Here is an 18,097-nt window from a genome sequence, read left to right as displayed (position 1 = left end):
CAACATTTTTTCCAAAAAAAGTGTTTTGGACATGTTAATACTGAAAGTGTTCGAACTTTATGCTAGCAGTTAAAAACTGTCATTTTCCAACATATTTGCAATGGTATAGTTGGTTTTGTTCTTGCGTGCGGTCTTCAATGGCAACATGTTTTTTTAGATCCTGATACCGCATGCTGCACCAGTCGAAACCAAATATGTGTAAATATCTCTTTTTCCGGTTTTGATTCACCGTTATGTCACATTGCTATTTAATTAGTTACCACCCTAGACCAGCGGTTTTCAAATTAATGTCCATAGCAAGCTCAACAAAAAAAGTACCCCGGTGCGCCGTACCTGTGCCTATTAAAACACCAGAGACCTATAAATGTCAAAGTTGAAAGTAAGTGCTGCGCGTATTTTGCATTGATGTTTTGGAGCTAAAAATTGTAAAAATGAAAATAAATTTTATATTTTGTTGGCACGTTCTTGAATGTAATTATGTTTTTTGTTCGGAATGTGCTTCAGTAAACAGACAACTCGAAACCTATCCACGCTTTATTTGGCATTTTTGGTTTTACAGGTCTACACTAAACATTTAAAAGTATCGGTTTATAGAAACATTGCACAATTTGTACAAATTTCGATGTGAATATGATCCCTTTAAAAATGAGAAGATGCAAACTCAATTCAAGATTGACAAATGTCGTCATCGGAATCTTGTGTATTTTGCTGTTGATTGCATTCACAAAAAAAGATTTGTTTTAAAAACATGTAAGCCGAAAAATTGTTTTGGTGCTAGAAACGCAATAGCTTTGCGAACCAAACTGTTGTATCGTGAAAAACAACTTACGGAGATCAAACGATTCAACGCAGAAAATATTAAGGTACTCCTTTCAGTGGCGTAGGAGCATATGCTGCCGCCCCTGGCTTTCGTTGAATATGCCGCCCTAAGTAGACTGCAGCAAATTTTGAAATAGTTTCATGTTTAAGCAATCTTTTCAATAAAAATAATTACAAATAATGTGCCGCGTCTCAGAGGTTCTATATTGCTCGAGAAAGAAGCCTCACTGTCTCAGCGTTAAGGCCAAAAATAAAAAACAAAAAGTGGAGAACAAATGTATTAGGCAATTAAAGATCAATAGCCGCCTCAAAATTGAACTTTTCGCGCTTTCGCCGAAGCAAAATCAGCGATAATATCTTCGAAATCAAGTTTTTGAACGTAGTCTCTTTCTATAGAAAGAATCGATAGAGCAGATAGCCGATCATCATTCATGGTAGAACGTAAATACGACCTAGAATTGCCTAGTTACTAGAACTAATTGGGAGTGGCATGACCATTACGCAACAAAAACTAGCCAAAGCTTTACAGTCTCTGCCTTGTTCAGACATTGGATATGATGCCCTGCGGTTCACATCATGAGCTCTTCTGCCATCAATCCTCTTGCTAGTTTTCATCGATGTTTTCTTTCCAAACTTTGTGCACATAAATGCTAGTGTTGAACATAAGCCATCATAATTTTGCTCGTCAATGACAGAGTAGAAACACAAAAACATGCAAAGCTATTCATGTGCAAGTGTCTAGGAATACTTGACTAGGCTATGGTTGATAAAATTGATCAGTGTGTAATTTAGTCCATACTATCATATACTGATAATTTTCTTACCATCAACACACTTGTGAGCACTTTTCAAACTTTCGTTCAAGCATTCGAAATCTATCAAGCGGTATCCTTTTGACATTACAACTGGCATCATAACAGTTTCATCTTGCAACGAGTTGTACCGTACCAGTAGATTTCTTCTGCAGTTTGGCTTGTGGTTTTGTGAGGACATTTTGAAAAAAAAAATATTGACTTTTATCCAGAAGTGTCCCCTTAAGTCATTTTGCCGCCCCCTTGCAGCCTGCCGCCCCTGTCGCAGAGCCAGAACCGCCAAGTGGCTGCTACGCCACTAACTCCTTTATGTTTCTTCCATTCATATTATTTTTCGATATTTATGCGTAACCAAAGCGTTTTGTGTGTATTGAAATTACTCACCGCAGTAATTGCTACCATTCAACAAATTGTAAAAATCGATGTTTTTGTTGGGAACTTTATGTTTTTTTGTAGCGATAAAGTGCAAACGGATGCATGGAGTTTGAAAAGCATTTTTTCAAAGACATGTTGAATTAAATTTTCCAAGTTTTGCAGAATGAAACGCGACGCTTACCAAAAGTGATCGGCATTAGAGTAAAAAAGTGTGGTACCCAGGGTATACTTGGCTTTCTTGACCAAAATCCATAAATTCGAGTTCCCAAAGAAAAGGAAATGTTCGTTTTCACATCAGCGAAAATGGGAGACTTAAATGCTTACCGATGAACTGTTTATTTACGCCTTCTATCATAGCTTTTTGAAAGAATTATCGTGGCAATAATAAATAAAAGCTAGTTTGTTCTACTGCTGACTGCAATGTCATCTTTAAATTTCTTGTTTTTTTATTGTGGTAAATAATGAATTTGTGTTTTGCGAAAAAAGGATGCCACCGACAAACGATAGACAAGTTGCAATGGAAAAGACACCAATATATTTCGCTTTTCCACCAGTAAATATTCCATACAGAATCAAAACATCAATTCCTGATGTAAAGCTTATTCTAATCGTCTGTGATCCAACTCCTAGAGCGTTTTTAGATTATGTACACGAGGTGAGTTTATAAATTGAAAGAAAGTAAGCCGTATCTAAGTGTTTGTGTTTTAGCGCCAATGTTTTATAGTTTAGACCTGCTTTTGAGTCAAAATAGGGTTTTATAATTTAAACTTCCCACCGAACACTTATATTAATGGTCGAAAACCTAACAAGTAAAATACGCTCCTGTAATGTGTCGGATTATTATAAAAGAAGAAATAAAAACCAAGAGGTGAAACAATTTTGGCATACAATTTACGATTTTGAAAATCTACGACACGCTTGACTGCTTTTGGCATCCTTCTTCTGTGTCAGTGTTTTTCAACCTTGGGGTAGCGACCCAAAGGGGTCGCCAAGCACTTTTGAGGGGTCGCAAACACACAACCCAACTCAATATTATTTTATTCTTGTCATAAAAACTTTCTCCGAGTCTACTGTTTAGCATAGTAACTGACGCGACAGTTTGATTTAAAATTGGTACAACAGCATTTGTGATTAAATACTCCTATGAGTTTGTTAAGATCCAAAGAAATTTCTTTACGCACGAGTAAATAGTGAAAATGTTTATGGTGACGTGAGTCCTGACAACAATATTAGGGGGTTCGCTGCAGTTCAAAAAGACGAACTCTTACGGTGACATGTAGTAGCAAATGTCTGTTGATCACATTCTGGCAGTGAAACTTCTTACATTTGTTTTTAAAGGGGTTGCGTTGTGTTAAAGTCCTCCAAAGGGAATTGCGAAGTAAAAAAGGTTGAGAACGATAGAGTCTATCTGCTTAAAGTTTATGTGTTTAGATTAATTTTTCGACTACCAATTTGTGGCTATTTGCGCCTTTTGCGTTGTTGGTTGAGCGGAAAAGGTTTTGCATTACGGTTGTCCAGGGCTAAGTTGCAAACCACCAACACTAAAGAAGCTTTCGGAAATCCATCTTACAGCGCGAGTTTTATCATTACAAATATCTTATTCTTACAACCAATAGCCCATGGATTAAAATAATACATTTTTGTAACAAATCAGTAGCAGCAAATGTATAATACGCGGAAAATAGCATCATAATTTAAACCACTTTTTTGTTCACAGCGTGTAAGGTACGAGCTTTACAACGATTAGTTGATCAGCAAATACGAAACATTCGAACAGTATGTTGATTAATATCTTTCAAAACTGCAACACAGCGTAACTGAGTGGCAAAAAATATCCCTTCTACATTCGGACTTGCGAGAAAAATTTGTCAACTTAGTTCACACAAGCCTTGCATCAACTCTACTCTCCAATGGAATATACTCAGCTCAATGATTGGGCCTCTAATCTTTAAGCAGGTGCCTGTAGCACGCTGATAGCATCACGTCTGTTTTGATGTTCATTGTGTTGCCCCGTTGGTGAATATTCCATGACTCAAGAAATAGTCTTTCCCTGTAGTCAGGCTCCCGGGCCACAACAGACGTCACAATGAAATTTATAAGGTAGCCTTGTGATACGGCGTGATTGGAAAGAGCCGACTTTTTCGCTTCGCTGTTGGCAACATCCCGTTGATGTTCTTTTCGGGGTTTTTTCCTTTGTTTATCGTACACTGTACTACGCGCATTCAGTGTCATTTACCCGGATGAAGGCGTCCTGTATATAACGTTGAAACGTTGGTAAAAAATACAATTGTCACAAGAGCTCTATAAATTTCATATTATATCAATTTTATATCAAATTTGATACTTTATTTAAACCCTGATCGGAATTCGTCACCGGGAATGTCCTGGGTTCGAACCCCGTGAAAAAAGATCAGAAATACAAATTCGTCCGGTGCTCGTGGAGAAAGGAGCCATGAACAAGCAGTTTAGTTAAGCGCAAGCGGCAACTGAGAGTGCACTAAAAAGGCCTAATTGCTTAAGAAGACTCGATCTAGCTCAAAAGAAATGAGTTATGGAAGTAAATGAAAAAAGGAATTTTTCGCTAACAAAATTGTTAAAACAGCGGAAATGAAGGGGACCCTCGTGGATGTTTCTTGTACAACGAGGGAAAATGTTGTAGACCTTCACAAAAGAGTTATGGAATTTACATTTGTTCAAAACACAAAGCTTTGCGAAAGTAGGATGATTATTGTTGGATATTTTTTAAATGGTAACGAATTTTACTAACGGTGAAATACGAAGTTTGCGGGACACGTTTCGAAGTTTGCCGGTTTCGTTTTGAAAACGGAATTTGTTGTTGATTATCGTCCACGTGGATGTGCTAGAGAGCCATGAACGTTAAAAAATGAAATACAACAAAACACATTTAACAATGTCACGAATTCATGACGAAATGCGATAATATTTATAATGCAATAGTCTGTTGCAAATACAGCTCCCGGATTCAATAAACAGAGATGAGACTTAGTTTCAAAACACTAGTTTTCATGTTAAAAAGGGAATCTTGATATTGTTACATGTAGAAAGTTCAAAGCGATTTTTAAAAGATTCTCCGTAATTTAAGTGGAAAGCTGCTGGCATACGTTTAAAAACAACGTAAAATAACCTTACAAAAAATGAACAATCTGAGTTAAAATTAAACGGTTTTCATGAGCCAACTTGGGATTGCAGCCAGGAACAGCGTAAAAAGTTTGAGTTTGCTCAGGTCAGTTAAGGTAAGCTAACCGGAAATGACAAGCAAACATCACACACATTTTCGTGGGAACGACTGTTAAGAAATAGGTTAACAAAGCCAACGCATTGTAGACAATCGTGACAATTGACTGTTACGTCACACGCGCGGGAATAAACCGCGGTCAGTGAACTAGGAAATTTTTTATTTTTTTGTCATAACGGTCCCTTCGCAATTTTTTCGAGCACTCTCGTTCCAAACTAAATATATTTTTAAAACAGAAAACTGGCAAAATAAAACTGTCGAGTTACCAACCAAAAGTCAATTTATTCTTTTCGAAAGTATTCCGACAACAATATACAGAATGAATTTAGTTTAGTATCGTAAGATAACTTTGCGTGGGAATGTTTCAAGGGCAATTTATTACGTGACAAACTAGCCTAAAATAATGTAAATATAGTGCGCGAATTACAATTGCCTCTGTTTGTTACTTGAAAATGAAGCGATTGGCTACTTCTTGTCAAGAAAACTCATTTGTCTGACTAATTTTTGCTTATATACTGGCAAGATCTGATATTACATAAGATGGTAGAAATACTTTAAGCTCCTCGCTGTCCTACTAAAATCGCTTGGCGCCCCAAAGGGACCGCAGACCCCAGTTTGAGAACCGCTTTTGTAGACAGTGGATCACATAAAACCCTGCTTTTGTTAGCACTTCAATAATAATACGCGCTTCAAATCTTTGTGAACTTTACAAAATATAACTTATGTATTTTTTCACAACAACTTCAGTTTTAAGTAGGTTATGCAGTTAATTTTTGACATGTGTTTACTGTTAAGGATTTCTATTGTTGCGTTGTAATTTCGAACGTTGTGTTTTAATTAGCACTTCATTTCGAGCCTTGTATGCCTTTAGCGCAGTGCAGCATTCCTTACATTTCAAGTATGGTCCGCAAGCACACTATTCCTAATCTGGCGTGTTTTCCGTGGAATGTAAATGGATAATCGTTGCCTATATAATGCTGCGCATGTTGAGTTTAATCATTCTATTTTATTTCCGTTTACTTGGTGTCGTAAATACAACAACTTGAAGAATACAACAATTGGCGACGAGGATGGGATCCAGCTGAACGAGGTAAACGCAGTCTGGTCCTATAAAATCTCTAACTATGGAGAAATTTTTAGAAGCCATGCAAAAACAGATGGAAGAGCAAGAACGCCGACATCAAGACCAAATGGAAACTTTGATGAACTTCTTGAAGCAGTCGTCGACATCTGAAAGTTCCGCCACGCCCAGTTCCAGCACAGCCACGCCCAATTTTCCAGCGTTTGATCAAACCATGGAATTGTGGGAAGATTATTGGTCGAGATTTCGCACGTTTTTCAAGGCACATGCTGTGTCCGATGACCGCAAAGCACAAGTGTTTTTGACCAACCAGACTAGTACGGTATATAAGTTGTTGGCCAATTTAGCAGGTCAAAGTTCGCCCCCGAAGCAAGTCAACGATTTGACGATGGAAGAAATCGTAGGTTTCATGAAAGACCAGTTTGATCCCAAACTTTTTGTTGTGCGGGAACGATTTCGCTACTGGAGTGAAATGAAGCGAAAACCAGGAGAAGCAATCCAGGAACTGGCAGCACGAATCCGTCAAGACGCCAGCACCTGTGATTTTCCATCCATCAAGGATCCGTTAGATGAGGCACTTCGTACACGCTTTATTTGTTCCGTAAAAAATGAAGCGGTTCTAAAGGCCGTATTTAAAATTAAAAGTGACGAGTTGACTTTCGCACGGGCAGTTCAAGTCGCCATGGAGACCGAGGACGCCGCTAGAGTTGCTAAAGAAACCGTTTACGGGACGCAACAAAGTGAGGTAAATAAGGTGCGCAAGTTTCGTCCAAGGAATCAGCGACACCGGGAGGTTCCTTCTGCAGAGCTCCAGAACGAGAATTCAAGCTCATATAATTGTTATCGTTGTGGCAAGAAGGGCCATTTTGCAAGTGAATGTCGTTTTAAGGCTTCAACTTGCAGTTTTTGCAAACGACGTGGGCATTTACAGTCGGTCTGCAGAAAGAAAGCGTATCACGAATCAATGAAAGTAAAATGTGTCGACAAGTTTACTGTGAAAAATATTTTAAACCAAGTAGCTAAAGTTCCAAAATTGGAGGTTCCAATTTCTATCAACAAGAAAACTTGCATCATGGAACTCGACACCGCTGCAGGTGGAAATTTTCTGTCCATTGCGGCCTGGAAAAGTCTTGGAAAGCCGAAGCTTCGAGACCCAGATACGCGATATCAATCTGCTACAGATCATCCCATGCCAATCCTAGGTTCTTTTACAGCTATGGCGAGACATGCTGGGTCAAACAAGGATTGTAACATTACGTTACTTGTTTCAAGCATCCCTAAGCTGAATCTATTAGGTCGTGACGCCATCAAGAAGATGCATATTTCTTTAGACGACATTCTTCACAAAGAAAATCCGGTCAACATTATCGACAAAATTGAGGAACAAAATCTCGCACAAGAGTGCCGAAAACTTTGCGAAAGTTTTCCAAACTTGTTTAAATCTGAACTTGGTTGTTTGAAAGGCTACGAGCTTGAAATAAATTTTCAACCCGAGACAAAGCCTATATTCTGCAAGCCTAGAGCCGTCCCAATAGCTTTGCAAGAGGATCTCAACCAGGCCTACGACGCTGGCATATCGAGGGGCATCTGGACGCCAGTTCAATTTAATTCCTGGGGAACTCCAGTTGTACCAGTCCGAAAAGCAGTTTTACCTGGAACATGCAAAGCTAATTTGAGAGTTTGTGGAGATTATTCCGTTACCGTTAATCCCCAACTTAAAACGCATCGTCATCCATTACCTCTACCAGACGAATTAATACGAAGACTTGGGGGTGGACATGGTTTTACAAAGATAGATCTCGCGGATGCGTATAATCAAATCATGCTAGGCCCCGAAAGCAGAAAGAGGTTGGCACTTAGCACGCACCGTGGTGTGTTGCTGCAAAACGTTTTGCCGTTTGGTATATCTTCTGCTCCAAGTTATTTTCAGAAAATCATGGATGACCTTACCTGTGATTTACCAGGAGACTGTATATTTAGATGATATCCTCGTGAGTGGTTCTTCTGCCGATGATCATCTCAAAAATCTGCGACGTCTTTTTGAAAGATTAAACAAGAAGGGTCTTCGTTGTCGCATGGAAAAATGCAAATTTGCCCAAAACAAGGTGGAGTATTTGGGCCACATATTATCAAAGGACGGAGTAGAAAAAGGTGCAAAAGTCGATGACGTCATTAAAATGCCTCCGCCGCACAACGTCTCAACACTTCGTTCGTTTCTTGGTTCTGTGCAGTTTTACGGCAAGTTCATGCCACCGAATTTTTCAACAGTGTCAGAACCGTTACACCGACTTACAAGAAAAGGTGTCGAGTGGAAGTGGCAAGAAACAGAACAAGACGCATTTGAGCAACTAAAACGTATGTTGTCATCCAACAACGTGCTCACGCATTTTGACCAGACGTTGCCTGTTGGAATTGCGTGTGACGCCTCTTACGTTGGTATCGGAGCTGTATTGTTTCACCGTTATCCAGATGGTAGCGAGCGGCCGATAGCCAATGCATCGAAGACGTTGACCGACAGTCAACGAAATTACAGTCAAATACAAAAAGAAGCTCTAGCAATTGTTTACGCTCTAAAGAAGTTCTATCAATACTTGTTTGGGAGGCAGTTTATCCTTGTGACCGATCACAAGCCTTTGCTGTCGCTGTTTGGGCCAAACAAGGCTACTCCAGCCCTTGCAGCCAATCGTTTAGCTCGATGGGCATTATTCTTAAATCAATTTTCATACGACATAGTTTACCGCAAAACGTCAGAGCATCAAAATGCTGATGTCCTAAGCCGCTTACCTGTGGGTCAAGATCCAGTTTTTGACGGAAAAGAAAGTGCTCACGATGTAGATACCGTTTGCAATATTCGGACTTTGAGTTTACAAGTTCAACCGTCAGATTCGTATTCTTTGCAGAAAGAGACTGCCAAAGATCCTACATTGACCAAGGTGATGCGTTATACTCGAGAAGGATGGCCGGCGAAATTTCGCGTAGAGGATATAAATGATCCAGCAGAGAGTTTTCGAAAAATTAAAGAATTACTGAGCACATGCTACGGATGTCTATTATACGGCTCACGAGCGGTGATTCCTGAAAGTATTCGACCAAAAGTTCTTAAACTACTACACGAAGGACACTTCGGTATGCAGCGTATGAAGCAGTTGGCTCGTACAGCAGTCTACTGGCCAAACATCGACAGGGACATCGTTGATCTCTGCCGAAAGTGTAATACGTGTGCGGTATATCAGAACGCTCCATCAAAAGTTGCCCTGCATCCATGGATGAGTCCAGAAAAGCCGTGGAGTCGGTTACATGTTGACCATGCAATTAACTTCATGGGTTACAACTGGTTGCTGCTAATTGACGCATATTCGAAATACCCGTGTATTCATCCGACGCAGTCGATATCAGCAAAAACTACAATCGATCTTTTGGAGAACGACTTTTCTCATTTCGGTTATCCTCACACGCTTGTGACAGATAATGCTCCCACGTTCATGTCCGAACAATTTCAGAATTATTGCAAAGAGCGAGGAATAGTTCACGTTACAGGAGCACCTTACCATCCAGCCACTAATGGCGCTGCTGAGCGCTTGGTACAAACTTTTAAGCAGGCTCTTCGGAAGTCGTCAAGTCCGCCTAAAGAAGCGCTGCTCGAGTTTTTAATGCAGTACCGCCGAACACCGGCCGGAAGTGGTTATTCACCAAGCGAGCTTTTAAACCACCGACAGATGCGTACAAAGATTGATGCATTGCTTCCATCTCCAGCCCACACCACACAAGGGATCCAATCGAAGATCGCCACCAAATCTCAGTCTCTAGTGCGAAGAGCAAACGTTTATTCATACAAAGTTGGTGATCCTTGTTATGCCCTTTACTTTGGTCCTAGGCACAACCAACAACCACGCTGGGTGGCAGCAAAAGTTGTCAAGCGACATGGATGTCGCAGCGTTGAAGTACGTGTTATTCCGCGAGGACCTATATGGAGACGTCATATTGAACAACTCCGTCCTCGTTACGCAACAGAAGAAGATGAAAATCCGGCGGATGATCCTAACCCCGTGAGTGAGAGAATAAATGAGGAAATACCTGACACGACACAATCCTCACCACCGAAGGTCGCGGACCCCGAACATTTAGAATATGGTCCCGGTAATCCGAGACGTTCAAAACGACAACGTAAACCCCGACAATTATTGTGTTGCTAATTATCGTTTTTCATACTTGTTGGGGAGGTGTTAAGGATTTCTATTGTTGCGTTGTAATTTCGAACGTTGTGTTTTAATTAGCACCTCATTTCGAGCCTTGTATGCCTTTAGCGCAGTGCAGCATTCCTTACATTTCAAGTATGGTCCGCAAGCACACTATTCCTAATCTGGCGTGTTTTCCGTGGAATGTAAATGGATAATCGTTGCCTATATAATGCTGCGCATGTTGAGTTTAATCATTCTATTTTATTTCCGTTTACTTGGTGTCGTAAATACAACAACTTGAAGAATACAACATTTACTTATGTTTTTAACTGGTACACCTCGAGCCAATTCGTAATCTTTAGGTTGCCTTCGGCATTAAAAAGGTGGGTGAACCCTGCCTTGTTGAGTCTCAAACACGAACGAACTGAGATACAATTAAACAGTTTTCACGAGACAACCTGGAATTATAGTCAGAAACAGCCTGCAAAGTTTCAGTATGTTCAGGTTAGCGAAACAGAAATGTAACCCCATAGAAGTTGGTCGCTTTCAGCATACCTTATTGGTTCTAAAATCGAAAGAGGTGTAAGGCAGGGAGATCCCCTATCTCCCATTCTATTTGTGCTTTGTATTGAATGCTTAGCCGCGGCGCTTCGCCAAGTTGACGAAATAGGGCTTAATCTGAATGGCACCGATTTTGAGGTCTCACTCCTGGCGGATGATACACTCGTTTTTTAAAAAAAAACGGGAACGCATCAAACTTTGACAAAGCCTTTTCAATTATAAAACGGGTTTGCAGTGGATTTTTTTTACATTATACCCTTGCAAAAATCAATAAAGAAAACACCGGTTCATTTCAATTCTGAATATTCATTGAAATATCGCAGAAATTCGCATATTAGAATTACACTAGAAAATCATAGTACTCATTTAACAAGAACTTCTGTGATAACCGCACAATATTTCTCGTTTCCGAGATAGCCCTTGGATAAAGTTCGACGGGGACAGGATCGGTGTTTTTTTTAAACTAGAATCTCTCGTAGCCAATGTTCGGCGGTGGTTACAAAACCACTTTGTTGTTCAAGTTCGGCCTATTCAGATGTATTAACCGTTCATTTTGTCCACAATGACTCAATATATTTACCTCCCCATGGTTTTGCCCTTGAATAGTTATGTTGTGTCTCGCCACAAAGCTAAAATGGAATGGGTTGAAAAGAACCGATCCGCTTTGCTGCAAATTTAAAGAAGCATGCCCGACTCCATTATATGATGTGTGGGTTTTGGAAACCCGATACGTAAATGCAGACCAATATAGTAAACGAGTCTAACAACTTTCTTTTTAAAATTCCCTAAAAGGCAATGATTCACATGAAGTGCCTAAATGCCATGTTCATTTTTCATCGTAAAATGCACCTTCATATACGTAACTAATAATTTGATATTTACCAATAATCATTATTTAACATTATAGAGGACAAAATGCTTCCTATAGGAAGCTATAAACCGGGCACTTTGCCACATTGTAATTGTTCTTGGTTTGCTATCATTGTTTTGGTTTATATTAATGCTTTGTTTCTTTTCAAAATGTCTGATGCGCTTCGCTTTTTTTCTTTTTCGGAATCAAGAGAAATGTGTGTCAAATACGCTTAAACGGGTTCCATTTTGTATTTGCAGTTGTCAGTAAGATTTATTTTGTTCTTTGTAATTATAATAAGTTTCATTCTATTCGGCTCAACGACAATAATTCCGTGGGAGTCTTCTAGGCCAGTGCTCCGCAACCTTTTTTCACGCACGTCACACCATACAAGCTTTAAATGTTCGGCGGCACACCCGAACCCAAAAAATGCGATTTGAATATTTGAAAGCCTAAAAAAGCATTAAGTCAGGGGTCTTAAGCTTCTTTGAGGGCCAAAAACATTTTTTACGTTAGTAAAGCGCCGTAATATTTAAACTTTTTTGTAAAAGTAACATGAACAAAAATATTATGTGCTTAAAATGTTGTGCGTTTTTGCCATTTCATGTACACATTTGTAATGCAATCAACAAGAAACGAATATACAGTGTAGCAAACTAAAAAAAGCAAGTACAATAAACTACTATGTGTGAAAACAATGGCATACAATGACGAAACAATTAAAAACTATGACTCAACAACTGGAATGAATTGTTGATTTTCAACAGGAGGGACTCTTTCCACCATACGATTAAAACGTTGCATTTATTTTCAACCAATACTTATAAAGAATGATTGTTTCTTAAAATCGGTGGCCTGACAGGGTATTCCACCTGAGCTAAACACCTAAAATTTAAAAGTTAGTTCGCGGGCCCCACAAAAACCCTCTTAGGGCCACACCGGGCCGCGTGTTTTGAGACCCCTGCATTAAGCCAGTATAAAGTATATTATGACGTAATAAAACATGAATGCGTAGTGAGTAGTGTAGCTTTAGTTTGGTGGTGTTGTGAACTGTATCATTTGCTATGAATAAAATAAAAACAAATTTAACACAAAAAGTTATACGTTTTGCGGCGGCACACCCCGCATCGTCTTGCGGCACACCAGTGTGCCGCGGCACACCGGTTGCGGAGCACTGTTCTAGGCCAGTGGTCTTCAACCTTTTTTGAAAGCGACCCCAATTTAAAAGAAAATTGAAACAGCATTTACACGCGACCCCAATTTTTCCGATAGGGGTAATGCCGAAATTAAAACTATTTTCATGTAAATATGCCCGCTTAATTTTCAAGTAGACTTCAGTGTACATTATTACGCTCAAATGTTAGAACGCAAAAGTTTTATTAAATTCGGCTCTACCAGTTTGCAGAAATGAGTTAATTTATGTATTTTACCCTATACCCGCTGTATCATTTTGGACACAATATGCCATTCATGGGTCTTTATCGCGTAACAATGGTAATCACCCGGACCTCACAAAATTAGATGCCAGTGAATAGAGTCTTAAAGCAGAGAGTTTACGTAAGAAACTTTGCTCAGAACAAAACTTGTTCAAGCTTCCGGGCAATGAAAGTGTATCTGTTACCAAAGTGAGTTTTGAGATAGCCAGGGAAATTGCTGCAGCAGGAAAAAGTTTCACAGAGGGCGAGTTTGTTAAAAAATGCATGTTGAGTGCTGTTTCATCGATTTGCCCAAAAAATCTTGATAAATTTCGAAAAATTAGCCTATCTCGATCAACTGTACAAAGAAGAGTTGAAGATATTGCACAAAACTTGACCGACCAGCTGCATGAAGAAATTAAAGGATTCGCATTCTATTCTTTGGCTGTGGATGAAAGCACAGATTGTACTGATACAGCACAGCTTTTGGTGTTTATAAGAGGTATTGATGACAATTTCAACATATCTGAGGAGCTTGCTGGTATGCAGTCTATGAAAGGTCGGACGTCTGGAAAAGAAATCTGCAACGAAATCATTGATTGCATTACTACCGAATTATCCAGTGATTTTGAAAATTTGGTTGGAATGTGCACTGACGGTGCTCCTGCTATGTGTGGGTGTAAAAATGGAGCAATGGCTTGTCTGCAATCATTTATCGGTAGAAAAATAATTTGTCACCACTGCATCATACACCAACAGGTGCTATGCAGCAAGGTATTGCAATTTGACCATGTGATGTCTGTTGCTGTTTCCATTGTAAATTACATCCGAACCAGGAAACTGAAGCATCGACTATTTAAATCAGTGGTTCTCAAACTCGGTTTTCGGGGCCGCATGCGGCTCCCAACTACTTATTTTGCGGCTCGCACCAGACCTCAGAAAGCCACCAAACATTGCTATTTTAGCTTTCAAAGTCATCTTCTTTAGTGATTTTCTCAAGGTTTCATTGTTTTGCGGCTCCCTACACACTTAAAAAATACCACTTGGCCCCAACAATAAAAAAGTTTGAGAACCACTGATTTAATTCGTTTCTTGAAGAAGCTGGTGCAGAATATGGTGACGTGGTGTACCATACAGATGTGAGGTGGCTAAGCCGATCAAAAGTTTTGAAAAGGTTCGTAGGTTTGAAAGAGGAAATAACAAGTTTTCTTAAAACAGATCCGCAAAAGCGATTTTCTGAGCTCAATGATTCTTCTTGGAACGAAGATTTGTGTTTTCTTTGCGACATTGCTTCACATTTGAATGAGCTCAACATTAGGCTTCAAGGAAAAGGAGCATTTATTTTCGAATTTCTTGTCTTTTGAAAGGAATATTGGTACATTTTCCGACCTGTTCGCAGCATATTTCGCAAGAGAGGCATTTGGCCACAGGAACTAAATACGCCCAACAAATCGAACTCCTTATTAAAGAATTCAACGACCGGCTTTCTCTTTCCTGTGAAGAAAAACTGCAGCTTAAAATCGTCGAAAACCCGTTTTCCATATACCCGTTTTCCATATATCCGGAAGAGGCACCTTCACATTTGCAAATGGAGGTTATTGATTTGCAAGCTTCGTCTTTACTTAAAAGAAAACACGAAGAAAGCAATTTGCAAGACTTTTACAAGTGTTTGCACCAAGAAAAGTTTAAAAATTTGGTAACTCTCGCAAAACAAATGTTCAGTTTATTCGGCAGCACTTACATATGTGAACAAACTTTCTCTGTATTAAACTTTAATAAAAACAAACAGCGATCTTCACTTGCTGATGGACATTTGGAGGATATTCTAAAAATTTCAAGTTCCAGCCTCGTGCCTGATTACGACGCGCTTGTTGCCAACAAAAGATGCAACATCTCTCATTGAATTTTAGTTACAAATTGTGTTCTTTGGGTTGATGTTGATGCTTAAGAAAATTTATTCGTTCATGTGATATTGTTTGTCAGCGACGAAAGAAAGTTATAACTATAAGAGATAGACAGAACAAATTTCAAATTTTGCCTTGGTTATAACAGTTATATCCAGCATGACCGATAAGTTTTTAAAACAGTATTGTGGTACACTCCAATAGAGTTATTATAGACTTATACAGAGACGTACGGTTTCCGGCCAAGTGCTCGCCGATTTTACTTCACAAACATTTAAAATACGTTAGCATGCGGCCCGCGAAACATTTATATGTTCCTTTGTGGGCCTTGCGTTGTTTTGAGTTGTGCAGGCCTGCTGTACTGTCACCCAACATAGCTTTAAGCTTGGTAAGAACTGTGTGTGACGTTATAAAGGCGCATCGTGGTGATATATGTTATTGTATGTTTACGTGTGTACCAGTAATTGATGCGAATTGAATACCCTTGCTATTTACTCTGTCCGGTTACCACAACAGTTGGTAAGATTTGTGCTATATTTCTGCATTTAAAGCGCAGTGTGTTAATGTCATGCATTTTGTAGAAACCGTTTCCTGTTCGTTTTCCATGTGCTCCTACCGTCCTCCTTGTCCTGCATTCAAAGAATTCGCCTAATAAGATCAGCAAAACACTTATCTGTGTTGACTGCTTGTTGGAGGCCTTTAGGAATCACGTTTCAATTCTTTCCTAGTGTGACGTTTCGCGCTATAACCGGGGCGCGTTCACGGGACGTTACAAACTTTTTACCGACGAATCCACAGTATACCGATGTCAAAAATTAAAAGAGGTTGCTGTTCAATCAAACAAAAAACAGCAACGTATTTGTGGCATTTTATACATTTAAATTTGCGACTATAAAACGGCCACAATGAAGGGTTTTGTTTATCACAGAAGGAACTGTATAAGTGATTTTACAAGTGCAACTTTACTAGATAACCATGTGTAATTCTTTTTTTCGCAAATTTGAGTTGGTTTGAGTAGCCATGAAAATACGCCACAGTATATTTACTTGACCCAAGAAGTTTCATGCGCTTATAGTGCTCAGTATCAACGTTCGGAATAACTTCTGTTGACTTTGGGTCACACACAAACCAATAAATTATGTTTGAAGTTGAAAAGCTTTGTTACATTAAAAATAATATAACGTTCAAGATACAAAAATGACACATGTGACTCAACATAAAGTAAAATAATTAACATACATTGTTTTAAAATATGCTATGTTTGTTTGTGCAATTGTAAACAAGTCCTTGCAAATGTTTGGATATTTACTGTCATAAATGTACCGAATCGGCTTAATTTGGATTCGGTCGAAACCGCGCATAAGGATTATTGTTGGCATTACCACCGCATGGCAAACTACTGGGAACTAGGAAAAATCAGTTGTATCATTCAGATTGGGTAAGCAGTCCCACAGATTAAACGTAAAATCCTTTGCAAACTCGCTTTTAGTCAAATTTGATTTGGAATACGTTAATTTCTCTGTTTAGTGTTGTGTTAAACAACTTCTTGCACTCATTATGTTCTAATTTTGCATCAGTTCGTTGCTACCAGATTATTTCTTTGGAACCAGACCATATTTGTGCGGGCGATAGCAAAACCACGTCGTTCCAAGTGTTTTCTTCAAAAAGTCGCAGCGCATTTTGTCTTGATTCTAAAAAGAACGATTGACTTTCAATGGTTAAAACAAAAAATGCAACAATTGACTTACACAGGGGTCACCAAACTACGGCCCGCGGGCCGGATCCGGACCGCGACCACATTTTTTGGTTTGTCAAATCGCATTGATAACTTTGTAACATTTAAAAATTAATCTACTTCTTACGAAAGTTTTCCTGTCGCGATATGTAGAATTGATATTACCTTGTTTTATGGGATTACAACGCCCAGGATTGACCCAAAGCCAGTTTGTTAGGTCACAAACAAGACTAAAAGTGTTAATTGTGCGCAAACAATTGCTTTCTTTAGTCACTTGTGACGTAATATGCAAGCGTTGCTTGTAAGATGAGACTAACTATGCAATTTAACAGTCGCATCACCAGATTTTCAATGGGATTATAGAAAGACCATATCTTAGCGCCCCTATCAAAATCGCCTTGCGGGCTAAGTTCGCAAAGACGGCGCTATAGGGCAAGTAAACTATCCGGCCCGCGCGAATTATTATTAAACTTATCCGGCCCGCAGTAAATAAAAGTTTGGTGACCCCTGGACTTACAGCTATTTTGTGTGGCACTCTTTTTGGAATCCAGCCGTATTATTTGAACACAAATGTACAAAAGCTATGTAAAAATAAACCATTATAACTTAATTAATTTTAAAGTTCTGATACCATTGCTGTGAAGTTGACTAGAAAGAAATGGTTTTATTGTTCCAATTATTGAATATAAATAGTCATTTATAAAGTGTTCGAGTTTTGGCGGCGTGAGTCGAGTTTTGGCGGCGTGAAAAACAGAACTAGGTGGAATTGTCCGGAGCGAACGACTATGTCTTGGGTTCGAACCCCGTAGAAAAATCGTACCGTGTCTTAAGCGTGGCACTTAAAGCTAGAGATGTACCGAATATTTGGTTGCCAAGTTTATTCGGCCGAATCGGCCATTTTTGCAAAGATTCGGTTGTATACCAGCGGTTCTCAAACTTTTTGAATTTTTTGTCATAACGGTCCCTTTGCAATTTTTTCGAGCACTCGCGGTCGAAGCTAAATATAAACTAAAAACTAAACACATCTCGGCAAAATAAAACTGCCAAGTTACCAACTAAAAGTTTATTGCTTTCGAAAGTATTTCCACAATAACATGCAGAATGAATTTAG

The 18,097-nt window shown here is 39.2% G+C and overlaps 1 protein-coding gene across 1 annotated transcript; it reads left to right on the top strand.

Moving 5' to 3' along the window:
• Positions 1-6,386: 6,386 nt before the first annotated feature.
• LOC145213124 (uncharacterized) lies at positions 6,387-15,250 on the top strand. Its single transcript, XM_080081360.1, has 5 exons — positions 6,387-8,191; positions 8,274-10,507; positions 13,508-14,121; positions 14,747-15,043; positions 15,137-15,250. Exons 1-5 carry the CDS (start codon positions 6,387-6,389, stop codon positions 15,248-15,250), a joined length of 5,064 nt encoding a protein of 1,687 aa, XP_079937486.1.
• Positions 15,251-18,097: the final 2,847 nt, after the last annotated feature.

Source organism: Phallusia mammillata, chromosome 2 (assembly GCF_965637545.1).
Source record: "Phallusia mammillata chromosome 2, kaPhaMamm4.hap1.1, whole genome shotgun sequence".
NCBI classification, from domain to species: Eukaryota; Metazoa; Chordata; class Ascidiacea; order Phlebobranchia; family Ascidiidae; genus Phallusia; species Phallusia mammillata.
This window is presented reverse-complemented; position numbering and strand designations above follow the sequence as displayed.